This window comes from Silene latifolia, chromosome 6 (assembly GCF_048544455.1).
Source record: "Silene latifolia isolate original U9 population chromosome 6, ASM4854445v1, whole genome shotgun sequence".
Taxonomy (NCBI): Eukaryota; Viridiplantae; Streptophyta; class Magnoliopsida; order Caryophyllales; family Caryophyllaceae; genus Silene; species Silene latifolia.
Window position 1 is genome coordinate 62821044 of NC_133531.1, and position 14921 is coordinate 62835964.

General features: G+C 33.5%; 2 protein-coding genes across 2 annotated transcripts in view; both read right to left on the minus strand.

Annotated features, from left to right (window-relative positions):
• Nucleotides 1-11887, minus strand: part of LOC141658767 (uncharacterized) — a 30531-nt gene extending 18644 nt beyond the window's left edge. Inside the window, exons 1-11 of the mRNA XM_074465604.1 lie at nucleotides 11685-11887; nucleotides 11327-11590; nucleotides 10733-11143; nucleotides 10392-10652; nucleotides 10168-10281; nucleotides 10021-10095; nucleotides 9675-9916; nucleotides 9351-9521; nucleotides 9167-9274; nucleotides 8989-9067; nucleotides 8788-8889 (exon numbers count right to left, since the gene is read on the minus strand). Coding sequence (XP_074321705.1) covers nucleotides 8860-8889; nucleotides 8989-9067; nucleotides 9167-9274; nucleotides 9351-9521; nucleotides 9675-9916; nucleotides 10021-10095; nucleotides 10168-10281; nucleotides 10392-10652; nucleotides 10733-11143; nucleotides 11327-11590; nucleotides 11685-11879 — 1950 coding nt within the window. The 5' untranslated portion in view covers nucleotides 11880-11887 and the 3' untranslated portion in view covers nucleotides 8788-8859. The remainder of the gene's footprint in view (nucleotides 1-8787; nucleotides 8890-8988; nucleotides 9068-9166; nucleotides 9275-9350; nucleotides 9522-9674; nucleotides 9917-10020; nucleotides 10096-10167; nucleotides 10282-10391; nucleotides 10653-10732; nucleotides 11144-11326; nucleotides 11591-11684) is intronic.
• Nucleotides 11888-13294: 1407 nt separating this feature from the next.
• Nucleotides 13295-14902, minus strand: LOC141588152 (uncharacterized). The gene has a single exon (XM_074409606.1). It carries the CDS (start codon nucleotides 14900-14902, stop codon nucleotides 13295-13297), a length of 1608 nt encoding a protein of 535 aa, XP_074265707.1.
• Between the last annotated feature and the right edge of the window lie 19 nt (nucleotides 14903-14921).

Genomic DNA, 14921 nt, shown 5'->3' on the forward strand with positions numbered 1-14921 from the left:
ACAAAAGAAATCTCCTTTTCTTTTGTTCTTGAGCTTTCCAAATGGAAGAACAAGGATTCAAGTGTAGAATCCCTCCCAAAAGCATATACCCAAGGAATACATCTTAATAAACCAATACTATTTAGATCTAGTAATAATAATGGTTTTACAATAAAATTGATACAATATAAATTGTATTTTCACTCTTGAAATTTCGGTCAAGAGGTGGTGTTTTTGTGAGATTTTATTTCTCTAGAATTATCATAAATTGTAGAGAGTTTTCAAGGATTTTCTTACACTAGGAAAAATAAGATGGGAGGAATGAATGATGTAAAAGAGAAGAGCTTTCCTCTCTTTCTTGTTGGTGGCCGAAAAAGGGGCATTGGGTAGTATGCCCAATGCCTTTTGTTTTTGCTCTTCACAAGAGACTAGGCATGCAAGCCTACTACCTAGTGTCATGATTGTGTTTTTATTTAAAAATAAATAACACAATATTTACTAAACACACACCCATATTTTGGTTTTAAGTATAAAATGGAGAATCCATTTTATTTTGTCATTTGTCAAATTTGTCACATGTAACATGTTACATGACATGTTACGATGCAATGTATTTTTATCATATTAAAAATCAACATACTCATAAAATATGTCATTTACAAAATCGACTAGTAATTCGTAATTACTTGTACCAAAATATTTCACCAATTTATAAATCGTATTTATAATAATTCATTCAAATTTAATTGTTTCTTTAAACAATAATTTCATCCGAGTAATGATACAATTCGATTACTCGGATCGTATCTCATTTAATCACATTTCAATTTGATACGTAAATTATACTCACAAAATCATCCGTCAATTTTAAGCAATTTAATTAACTCGGATCGGTATACGATTAATTAAATAATCAATTAAGAGTATTTCCCTATAGGTATGACCTAAGGGGATCAATCGATCACCACCGCCGCACGACAAAGAATGTCAAACTCTAGTCACCAATCATTACCGATATGTGTGGACCAGTTGACTTGTAAAATATTACATCCCACATGTATTCTTAAAATGAGATTTAATAATGATATTTAAATCATGTGATCGCACTATTGTTGAGGACACATTTCCCAACAATCTCCCACTTGTCCTCAACAAGTGTGCGTCACCAATTCTCTTGTCCTATTACTATCTCCCACTCAATGCAAGGTGTCTTTCAGGTCGTACTTGCAAGTGATCATATCGAGAGTGGTTTCCTCGATCTGGAGAATAACTGATTGACCGGATTTATCTATCATAGATACATTCCGAGCGTGGCCACGCATTTCCAGTTCATTACTCCTCAAGTGGCCCTGAGATATTGTTATAACCCTGACAAGGGGGTGGACAATTCCTATCGCACTTATTCCCTTCGACTAGCCACGGCCATCATAACCCAAAATATGCCCATTTGACCCCATTTACGAAGGTCGTAGTAACACAAATCAAAGTTAATCTGAAACTGTGCCATCTTAGGTGAATAGTCTTTAGTCAAAAGAATCGACTCATTTGAATACTATAGTAGCTCTCGCCACGACCAGGCTATATAAATTGCCTTTAACTCTATAAGCGGTCATAAGGCCCAACAAAATGTTCCTAATAAGTCGCCTATGTGATCGACTAGTCATCTCACATGACTCTATGGCACTTGAACTTGCCATCAATCGCATCACACTCTAGTTACATCGAGACATCACCTCATACAAGTAACTATGGGCAAATACAATGTTAATCCGTGTTCACTTTAACGGGGTTCAATTGTCTCCACAACCCGTTTGGATGTAACAAAGTATAATAAAAGAGTTTTAAAATAAAACTCGAACGACAAATGCGATTATCACACATGAATAGTCAATGCCTGATTACTATTTCATATTCTATAATCTAATTTGATCTTGTACGTAGTTGTTCATTTCAATTCAATTGAAATGACATGACTCATCATGTTTAGCCTTTGAGAAGGCTTTGGTTAGTAGGTTTTATCAACTTCTTGTACCTTACTCAACCTTACTACATACTCGTTTTCCTTTGTAATGTATACATTTGCATCACAAAACTTTCTGAGTACGTGTCGAGATCCAATCAAGACATAGATCCTCTAGCCTACAAATAGCTCCCACTTTGTTTTCACAAAGGTGTGGGACTCATCCTCTTGCACATCTCATGATTGCAAGTGTACTCAATTTTCGTTATAAATATCTCTTATTGTTCTTTATTGTCTAGAACGATTCTAGAAAATCTACTTCTTAATTAACATAGCCACAATGGTATCTTAACCATCCTAATGTGTTTTGATTATGGTTTTGTCGGAAACCATGCGCAACCTCAATTGTCAATTGTCACTTGTGTAACACCCTTACACAAAATTGCATCATAAACACTTTGCTTTACTTCCTTAATGCTTCGCAGAACACTTAAGGGTAATCTTTATATACTAGGTAAAGATTACTTAAATTCGATTTTGAAAACAGTTCATCATACTCAAAGTATATGATGTGTTATACATCATTACTTATTTAATTGATCCGGCAGCGGAAGCAAATGGAATCAATCAAATATGTTCAATTTAATTGAACTAGTCATGAATCTTATCAACATAAGACTTCTTACTGACGCTGATATCATGTGGATTTATCTTCATAAATCCGGATATTCAAGATGTATTATAATACTCCAAAAGTCTTAAATCATTCTCAATGATCAATATGTCATCCACATATCGGACTAATTAAAACTTCCGTAACTCCCACTAAAATCCATGTATAAACACAACTTCTCGACTTATCGAGAAACGTTTTATAACATGATCAAATAATTGATTCCAACTCATTGATGTCATACTTAAGATTCTCTCTTAAGTTTCACACAATCTTAGGATTGCAAGAATCTACAAAACTCAAGACATGTATTGAATACATTCCTTCTTTTGAAGAAGCGGGTTTTAGATTCACTTGCTACGTATTTCATAATAATGAAACACAATCCCTAAGAAGATCCAAATAGACTTAAGCATTTCAACTGGTGCAAAACCCTTTGCAACCAATCAAACCTTGAAATTTCTCTTTATTAGTGCAAAAACCCTTTGTCACTAATCAAGCCCTTTTGTTTCGGATTTTCATGGTTCTAAGCCTTGTATAGAGTTGTGACTTAAACATTCTTATGTAAGTCATATGTTCATTACTTTCTAGAAGCAATCAACTTGAATCAAACAATTTCTTTTGTAAGTTATAAGCTCTTTACTTTCTTCAAAGTAGCATGAATTCATCATTTTTTAACAAGTGACGAATTTTAACCTCCTAGGTTTTGAAGAAACAACGTCTTACACAAAACGTCTCATGTAGCCAAGAAAGACCAGTTTCTTGCTACATAACATTCTTTGTGGCTCTTTGAATAATTTCTCCCACTCTGTCTTCTAGAAATAAACTTGTATTTTAGAAAGACAGCTTCATGAGCCGCAAACCCGTCGTACTCGTGATAATTGAAAGGGAAAAAATGAGCATTTGTTTCTTGTGATAACTTACAAGCATGGTACCCTTTCCATTTCATATCTCATATGTTTTGATTTAGTGGAAAAATAATTTAGACAAAAATGATAAAATCCCCAAAAGGATTCAAGTGACTCAAAGTAACTTGATCGAAGTTCAAACCATATTGAATAGCGTTTGAATTCTTATCCAATCACACATTATTCCATGATGCGTGCTAAGAGAGATTAACTTGTGATACTATATCACATTTTCTTTGGCTTATATCAAAGTCTTCACTTTGATAATCCCATCACGACTAAATCGTGATTCCTTGAACTTTTGAACTTCTTCAAAGATTTCTCTATTTACCTTATTAAGTGAACACACTAGTGTCAACTTAAATCGTTGGTAAAAGAAAATGATCAACCTATTTTGGATCAATGATTTACAACCTCGATCTCCTTTCCAACCAAAAGGCACGAGACATCTTGCTTTGAATACAAGATACGCATATACCATTAACGATCTAATGGTTTCAAGAGTACTTGATAACTCTTTGCGTTCATCATTCCAAAATTTAAGGTTTAATCTTGGGTTACCAATTTGAATCTTACATCATCTACATGATATATCATTCTAGTTTGTTTTAGAATATAATCACCTTGATAATGGGCTAGCCATACATCAAATCGTGGTGTATAGGGTCACAAAAGTGAAAACCCTTTTTGTATCTTAACAAGTTTATATTCTTATTTAGAGTTTATGCACTTAATAGTCACAATTAAGTACAACTTTAAATCCAAAAACTAGATTGAGTACACAATTACTCTATCTCTCGACATTATTGTTGCTAGTCGTCATATTCTAATCATCCTATGTATCAAGTACAATGATGAACACCTCCACTGGTTTCTAATATTGACGAAGTGGTACTAGCAAAATTTATGTTTAATCAAATAAACATTTAAAGAAGAAGGTCCCATTAGATGTCCCACAACTAACTTGTTGATTCTTCAATAATTTGGGGTAGTTTCCTTTCTTGTGTCCAACATTTAAGACAATGGAAACTTTATGGGTCGGGATTGATAGGTTTAGTATCGTCATTCCTCAATGACTTTACTTTCAACATTACCCTGTATCAATTCCATTATTATCTTTACTTCTTGAACCTCGTCCTCATCTTAACGGTTTAAGAGAATGCTCCCACTTATTTCAATGAGACTTTGCTTTGAGAAGCAAAATTGAATTCATGAAGATTACTCTTCATTTGTTCGTTTTAGTCTTAAAACTTTCGTTGAAGTGGTTGCGTTATTTTGGTCAATTATGAATTCCAACAAATCTAATTACCAAAACAATTTATCATTTCAAGGTACTTAATTCAATTAAGTATATGAAACATAACCATCCATTGTAAGTAGATGTGTTAGTCAAGAATCAAAAAACTGTTTGATAATGAATAACTTTTATCTATACTCTTTACAAGAGATCCTTAGCAATGGTTCACTTGAGGTTTTAGAAGCAAATTCATATTTGTCTTTAGTTACGATGTTTTAATGGAGATTTGAATCAAAAACGAAATGATATCGTATATGAATTGTGGTAAAGAAATAGAACAATATAATAACGGAATAGTGAAAACAAAACATTTATCGTTATATTAATACTTGTAAATAACAAGTAAAGCATTTACATAGTGACCTCTACCCAACTATGATAAATGATTCCAAGACCCAAATTCATATCAACTTAGGCACGGGGTAGCCGATGAAACCCTCATCAATATAACTCGGTGGATTAACCTTTTAATCGATTCTACTTTTAGAACTCTTGGTCGATAAAATTACTCTAATGTTTATCTATAGCCCAAAACACATCAACAAGGGCACGGGGTAGCCGATGAAACCCTCATCAACATGAATTCGGTGGATTAGACATTTATCACCCACTTCCCCTACGTAACAAGGTTTGTACCCCGGGGTAGCCGAGTGCACTCCCTCGCGAAATAGGTTTTCATGGTTTCTACTATTTGGTAAGGCTATGTCTCAATTGTTTGTTTTAGCGAGAGGTCATGTCAATTTATTATCTATCACGTTTTAAGTGAACTAAAGCGGTGAACTACGATAATTCGAATTGACACGGTCGATAAACTCGATAAAATAAGGATGCATGTTAAGTTATGGCGATTTAGCGATGCATGTGACATAAAATAAAATGCAAGCATAAAATAAATAAATCCTAGTATGGCCTTTCCTAAAATAGAAAAACTATTTAACTATTACATATTCGGAAACCAACTCCATTGGTCCCTTGAACTTCGGTTGTGGCACGTATCTCGAGGTAACACCGTCTTTATGTATCGCCATTCTTGAAGAAATCCGTCTTTGGGAACTCCGGAATGAATAAAATTACATAATAAATTACATAATTTCCTATTATACATTTTTAACTAAAATAAAATAAATCTATTAAATTACAAAACGGTGATACGAGATCACAATAAAATTACAACCGAATCGATATTCCCATACATTTCGGGAAATACCAATTAAAATCTAAGGCCATACTAAGTAAAATTACATAATTCAAAATTACATAAATTAAATTATGACAATCATAAAGAAAATGCAGCATTATAATATGTATGAACATGCTCAATTTTATGCTAAATCGCCTTTAATTAGCCAATATCGTATATTACTCGGTTTTTACGGATTTGCGTGATTTCAACATTTTATAATCACAAAAATACATAAACTCATATTTATGCATAAGTTAATTACCCTAACCTCTTAGGACTCAAAATTTAGTCTTCACTAATAATTTGACCATAATTAACCCATATTTTATAAAATTGTTCATAAATGGACCAAAATTACAAAAATAAGCTATTAAACTTCAAATAAATCACAAAATTTCAAATAAATTCAAAATTTGAAATTTAAACTCATGAACATTCTGGAAAATTTCCATGACACTTATAATGTTCAAAAACCTTAGGTTAAAAATTTCGAAAATTTACCGGAAAAACAATGTTGCGGTTTATCGATTTTTAATAAAATAATCATAAAAACATGGAAAAATTATTTTCATTAACTTTTCAATTTTAGATCTGAAAAAGATAATAAAATGCAACATTAGACGTTTTTCCTAAGTCATAGATTATGTTTTATTAATTTTCCACTAATAATGTCACTATTTATGCTATTTTTCTTCAAAAATCCATAAATCATGCAGAAAGACTTCTTTATAGCCAATTATTTTACACACATCTTGTAAAATATCATGGGACAACATATTAATTTTCTATGACCAGATTCGAAATTTAACTCATATTAACCTATTTTTCACTTAAATCCGAATTTAATAATGAAAAATTAATTTTTTGAGCATAACAAGTCCAAAAATTATAAAAATTTACAGGTTATCTCAAAATAATATATGTAACAACATATCCAAAAACCAACTTAAAATTCGAAGTATAGCTAATTTTAGACCAAAAATGACATTTTTACTCATAAAATCATATTTAAATGCCATTATTGTAAAATATGAACAATAAAATACGTAAAATTAACCAAAATATCCTAAAACATTTTAGGACCAGAAATATTAACATGCATGGATTAATTTTGTGATATATCATAATAACACAAATTTTATAAGTTTTATTTGTTATTCTTATAACTCGGAAAAACTTTTAACCGATTTGCATGCAAACAACCGTGGCTCTTGATACCGATTGAAGGAAATGTAGATTCATATACATACTAACATACTCTTATATGTCAAAATTAATTTGTCATAAAATTAAATGTGGATTTTATGCATGCAAACAATATAATAAAAGAGAAGAAATCATATCCTTACATTGAAATTTCGGTTCAAATGGGCACAAAAGAAATCTCCTTTTCTTTTGTTCTTGAGCTTTCCAAATGGAAGAACAAGGATTCAAGTGTAGAATCCCTCCCAAAAGCATATACCCAAGGAATACATCTTAATAAACCAATACTATTTAGATCTAGTAATAATAATGGTTTTACAATAAAATTGATACAATATAAATTGTATTTTCACTCTTGAAATTTCGGTCAAGAGGTGGTGTTTTTGTTAGATTTTATTTCTCTAGAATTATCATAAATTGTAGAGAGTTTTCAAGGATTTTCTTACACTAGGAAAAATAAGATGGGAGGAATGAATGATGTAAAAGAGAAGAGCTTTCCTCTCTTTCTTGTTGGTGGCCGAAAAAGGGGCATTGGGTAGTATGCCCAATGCCTTTTTTTTTGCTCTTCACAAGAGACTAGGCATGCAAGCCTACTACCTAGTGTCATGATTGTGTTTTTATTTAAAAATAAATAACACAATATTTACTAAACACACACCCATATTTCGGTTTTAAGTATAAAATGGAGAATCCATTTTATTTTGTCATTTGTCAAATTTGTCACATGTAACATGTTACATGACATGTTACGATGCAATGTATTTTTATCATATTAAAAATCAACATACTCATAAAATATGTCATTTACAAAATCGACTAGTAATTCGTAATTACTTGTACCAAAATATTTCACCAATTTATAAATCGTATTTATAATAATTCATTCAAATTTAATTGTTTCTTTAAACAATAATTTCATCCGAGTAATGATACAATTCGATTACTCAGACCGTATCTCATTTAATTACATTTCAATTTGATACGTAAATTATACTCACAAAATCATCCGTCAATTTTAAGCAATTTAATTAACTCGTATCGGTATACGATTAATTAAATAATCAATTAAGAGTATTTCCCTATAGGTATGACCTAAGGGGATCAACTGATCATCACCGTCGCACGACAGTAATGTCAAACTCTAGTCAGCCAATCATTACCGATATGTGTGGACCAGTTGACTTGTAAAATATTACATCCCACATGTATTCTTAAAATGAGATTTAATAATGATATTTAAATCATGTGATCGCACTATTGTTGAGGACACATTTCCCAACAGCAATGTCACATGACGTCCCCCAACAAACACCAAACACCAGCTGAGATCAGGGTTAGCTTTGATGTACTATACTCAATGTACCCATGCAATTTTATGGTTCAAGGATAATGTTGGGGCAGCAGAACGAAGACAAGTAGCTAGCCCCACATCCAACGTCTAGGCCACACTTACTCAGATTTCTAACAAATTTGCACGAAGAGAACAACAAACTTAAACTACCCAATTCATCCGTCCTAGTCTAACATTATAGGTTGTAAACCAACTTACACAATTTAGAATCAGAAAAAATAACATCAAAATACCTTCTCCAAGTTGTCTTCTGAGATTGAATGATGTACAGTAATGTCCCACATCCATTTCATGACATAGTAAGCTCATTCATAGTTATTTGGCTGTTGAGGGCACTAGAGTTGTTTAAAACAAATTGTTATCCACGCTAATCATATAAAATTTTAATATACTATACAATTTTAATGCATATATAAATTGTTATTGCTACTTACATCGATCATTTTGACTTGAAGATCATTTTTTTTGTATGGATGACGTCTTCCAGCCATAAAACAATATGGTTTCCAAGCCCTGAAATTGTATACATAAAAAAGGTATGATCTATATTAAACCTTACTTTAATAAGTGAGAATGAATTTGTAAACTCATTTATGAATTAGTAAACCTTACTCTTTCAAGTTTGTTTTAATCAAGTAATTCTTCCTTGGTGTTTGAGCCGAGTCAAAAATATACAAAATGTTCTCCCCAATATCAAATACAAGCAACATCCAATGATAGCTATACAAATATCAAAACATATAAGTTTAATCGAAATATATAATCAAATATCTAAAAAATGAAATTGAATACTAACCCCTCACGAAATGCGCCCATGATATATCTATTTTTTTCTTGTTTCTTCAAGGCGTTTGTCACATATTCCTCCATGTCAAGCGGAGCACGTGTGTAGGTGCACAGTTTATCGGGACACAAAAATCCAACCGGAAGTTTCACTTTAGATTGTGTCGCGTACTCGTATAAGAAGCTACATTATTATCAAATATAAGACGAAATCATAAGTGTGTGTGTGTGTGTGTCTGTGTGTGTGTGTGTGTGTGTGTATATATATATATATATATAATGGTAAAAAAACTTAAGTAACTGAAATTGAAATTAAAATGAGAAAGATAGGTAAAACCTTCCCCAAACTTGAAGCATCGTTATGTTTAGACAATAGTATCTGAACATCTCCCTAATATCTTCGAAAAGCATGAGCTGCTCAATGTCTTGTTCGTAGGCATAAACCAATTTACTTATCTTTATATTAAATAATGAATGTTCACCCAATATAGCTGAACATATATTCCGTTCCAACCTTTGACAATGTTGCCCCAGCTCACTTAGCTCTTTCACACTTAGGGGGCCCTTTTTCTCAAAAGTCTGCACATTTAAATTTACTATTTTAATGTTTTAAAAAAAACTAAGTACTAGAAAACATAACGGAATATATGTTCAGCTATATTAATAAGACCATGACATTTTACCTCTTCATTACCATGTTGAACAGTGGTACTAGATGTCTTGGTACCATTTGAGTTGACCTTCTCCATACTCTTGTCCTATAAATTAAAATTCGAATTATGAAGAAGTTCATGCTAATACATACCCCAACTATGCTACATGGTGTTTACCTCGTCCTTGTTTAGGTGAACAACGTTATCATCACCATGTTGAAAATCATTATCGCACTCCTTAGGATCTTTTGACTTTGCATGGTCTTTAAGCTTCTCATTAGAATTATTGTCCTGCAGATTCATCCATTGTAAAAATGTAATATATTCAAATGATGTTTTGTTAATTTAGCAAAAATTTAGCATAAAATTGTTAGGAATATTCAGCGACTTTACAACTTTACCTCTTTATTTTCTAACAAAACCAAGGATTTTGGCCACTGTGCAAAGCTTCCAAAAACTTCAGCAACCCTTACATTTTCATCCCAAGGAATAGGAAGTTGAGACTTCCCGTCTAGAATATTATCAATGGACACTCGAACATTTTGATGACTCAATGGAGTGTTATGTACCATCGTCCCTTCTTTCCATGGCCAAGCTGTCCCGTCGGCAACAATTATTTCAGAATCAATTCCATACACAGCAAGACGACATGGAACAGGAGACTGCAATAATAAAAGTTTCGTGAAACAAAAGGTTAACTTAAAAGCAGAAAATAATTGAACTACGAAAAAGCGCAATAGACCTTTAACTCAAGAAACGGATCCTTAGGCTCAATGGAACGAACACTACTTTGATCTAGGTGAGTAGTTTCTTCAAGTTGATCTAGGTGAGTAGCTTCTTCAAGTTCTGGAGGCAAAGTCATTTTAAGCTTCTTGTAAATTTCGGACACTTTTTGATTTACAATTTCATTCATCTGTGTCATCGTCTCTTTCTTAACCTCTTCCTTAAACATCATCAAGTCATTCTCTGTATACAAAGTTTCATGAAGTCGTCGTCGACTAGTAGGTTTTCCGAAATAAGATTGGATGCCAACACGACTTCCTACTCCTCTCGTTCTCCCACAGTGCTCGGGTTTCCCCAGGGCCTTTACCAACACATCTTCCTTTCGAGTAGGTACAAACTTCCCCTTTTCTTCCATCTTTTTCCAATGCTTCTGTTCTCATACAAATAACGTATATTATTATTAAAAGCAGTGGCAGGTTCATGTACAAGTAAACTGATCATAACTGATAAATAGCAGCAAAGAAAATAATTAACAAATTAAACAAAAGGCAGGTGAAAAAAATTGACCCATAAAAGAAAAGCGAAATGACAACCTAGTTAAAATAACACTTACAATCTCTTCTATTAATTTTTGTGTCGGTTTAGGTGGATTTTTTAATGAAGGGGTATGACCTTTGATCCATGCATAACCCCGATCCTCAAGACGTTTCGCAACAGATTGTTGTGTAGTTACGGGATCAGCTGCAGGATTGCTAGACAATATTGCTTCTACTTCTTCTTTATGCCATTGAGGCAACTTCCCTGCATAACCAGTTCTCCCCATATAATGTGGATGCAGGTTATTTTTCTGGGATTCTCGTACTTTTTTACTCTTTTCCTGCAAATTAATTTATTCCATATTTTTATTCGTAAAATATTTTGAACAATAACTGCAAGCTTATCTTATTATGCAAAGAAAAATAAATTCTCGCCTGAAATTTCTCGTCCATACGCTGCCTCACAAACAGTGCCCAATCCTCTTTTGTGATACCATCATAAATGGTCGAAGGATCATTTATCGGCACTTTTCTCCTTTGCTTTCTTGTCTTGAAGACGAAGTAGGATGTCATATATGTCCTCCAACCTCTCAATCGTTCCCCCGCGATTTGTAAAACAGTTTCACGCATCTCTTCATCATTTATGTTCCATGTATTCTATTAAAATGAGACAAAGGCAGCATTAAATGTAAATATTAAATGAGTAAGAATAAAATTTATATCAATAATCATATTTAACTATAGTACCTTTGCCTCTTGCCATACTGTATCCTTAATGCCCTCTGGTACTAGAGACCAATCTTGATACGTGATCTTGATATTATTGCGAACAATTCTCCCTATATCATTAGCAAATTTTGACGCCCATATTCCTATTGGCCTATCGACTTTATCGAACTTAATAGACTTAGGCCCTTTAGGCTCCCCCTTTTTCCCTTTATTTCCTTTTCTTTTACGTTTGGCGCGTGAATCTTGGTTATTTGTGCTCATAGGGTTGTCTGTGTCCTCCATTATGTACCTGATGAAAAATAATACATAAAAATGTCAGACATTCAGTACGATCAAATAATATAATAAAATCAGTACCATCAAATAATATAAAAAACATATTAATTAGGTAAAAAAATAAAATATAAACAAATCAGTATAATCAAATATAACAAAAAAGGAAGAGGAAGATGCTGGTAGTGGCAACTCTGAGCATGAGGTACATAATGGAGGACACAGACAATGCTTAAAAATTCTACAGACATGTTATTACTTGACCTGAGAGAATCATTCAGCTGATCAGGAAGGACATTCAAGAAAGGTTGATAAGGAATAATGCAAGTACCATGTCATCTGAGATTCCAGATGGCTAGAAAGTTTGAGAAACCGACAACATTCTTGTTGTACTTGGCTATTGTTGGAGATCAATATATACTTACCTTATACCAAAAAAAAAAATTTTAACAAAAAAGTATAACAAAAAATAAAGTCCTTCTGCTGGCTTGGGACAAAGTCTGTGTGACTTTGAGGGTGATCAATGGTGTGCAGGTAATGGAGTTTTTTCAACAACTAGCTGTTATGAGCTGCTTAGAGCTCATGCAGCAAAGGTGGAGTGGCATTTGGAGTGTTTGGAATAGTTGGGTTATCCCAAAACATGCCTTCATGGGATGGCTTATTTGCCATCAGGCACTTCTCTTAAAAGATAAGTTATACAGTCTTCATATCAGTTCTGATCTGATGAAACCTGCAGCAGTTCTGGCTGTTTGGTATGTAGTCTGGATGCAGAGAAATCAGGCCATTCTGAATGCTGCGATCATGAGACCTTGAGACCTGACTGGGTGATTGATCAAGTTCAAAGGGCTCTCAAATGGCGTATGGTAAGTCAGCTCCCTGTCAATATGAATACCAAAGATAGGGAATGGCTAACTAGAGTAAAATTAATTTGATATGTGAGATGTAAGAGCCGTTTAATTGCTCTATCTTGGCTGTACAAAATTTTTATTGATGGTTGGTTTTTTAATGAGAAGCTTACATTCTACCAAAAAAAAAAGGAAAAACTATTTAGGTTTATCAAACCATAGCCCCTCATCATGATCTTCCCTCATATAAGTTTCAACACGTATATCGTGTACTGATTGACGCTTGACTGAAACAGGAGGAAGATCATCAAGTTGATCGTACTCTTCTTCATCAACAACGCCCTCAACACCAAGAATACGCCTTTTACCATAACGAACAACAGACCACCTCTTATCTAAAGGATCTTCAATGTAGAAAACTTGTTTTGCTTGAGATGCAAGAATAAAGGGATCTTCTATGTGTCCAACAACGTTGAAATTTACCAAAATAAAATCCATGTCATCTACAGTAATGCCCTTATTAGAATCTGCCCATTTACACCGAAATAAGGGTACATTAAATGTCACATACTCAAGTTCCCAAATATCATCAATTATCCCATAGGAGGATCTTGTTATGTTAACAAGATCCTTACTCCTCCCAACATATTCTTCTGATGATGCAACAACAGTGACACCACTGTTTTGCATTGTACTCTTACTATCTTGACGGCTTGTATAAAAACAAAAACCATTGATATCATACCCTTCAAATGAGATTATCTTCGGCTTAGGGCCATGTGCTAACCAACGTAAGTTGTCACTTACATTATTTGATGAGTTAGACAACTCATTCATCACCTTATCTTTAAACCACTCCACAAAAGTGCGATTGTGTTCACTCATCAACCAAGTATCATGTTTATGTGGATTTTGTTGCTTTAGTGAAGCCAAATGTTCAGTTAAATAAGGATGAACCTCTGTCATATGTTGTAAAACATACATATGTGATTTCTTAAACCATTCACGATCAACTCTAATATGCTTCTTACCCAATGTACCATTCCCTAAAAGTCTTCCTTCATGTCGAGATCTGGGAAGTCCAATAGGTTGCACATTCGCCATATAATCAACACAAAATTCGATTGTCTCACAAGCAATCGTTGCTTCCACAATACTACCTTCAGGCCGATAGCGATTTTTCATTCGTCTCTTATACGTTCCCATCTCACGCTCCATCGCCCACATGCTTCGTTGGAACACCGGACCACAAAGTTTTATCTCCCTCACTAAATGAACAATCAAGTGAACCATAATATCAAAGAAAGATATCGGGAAATACATTTCCATTTCACAAAGAGTCACGACTACATCAGCTTGTAAAGCATCTAAGGTGTCAGGATCAATATCCTTAGAATTTATTGCATTGAAAAAGAGGCAAAGCTTGGTAACAACCTGTCTAACATGAGTAGGTAATACTGATCTAATAGCCACCGGAAGAATTTGTGTCAGCATAACATGACAATCGTGAGATTTCATGCCTACTAACTTAGAGTCTTTCACGGACACAAACCGGCTTATGTTAGAGCTATATCCATGTGGCACCTTTGTACCTTTTAATGACTCACATACGATCGTCTTCTCTTTCTTGGATAGAGTTGTGCAAGATGGGGGTATATAGATACGTTTCCCTCTCTCAATTGGTTTTAGTTCAAGACGCCCTCTAGCAACCATGTCATTTCTAGCTTTCACCCCATCTTTAGTCTTGTTAGGCATGTTCAACAATGTTCCAATTATACTCTCAATCACGTTCTTCTCAACGTGCATGACATCAATACAATGCCTC

Bases quoted from the DNA above. Each gene is read 5' to 3' on its own strand.
- LOC141588152 (XM_074409606.1), bottom strand. From the start codon at position 14,902: ATGCACGTTGAGAAGAACGTGATTGAGAGTATAATTGGAACATTGTTG.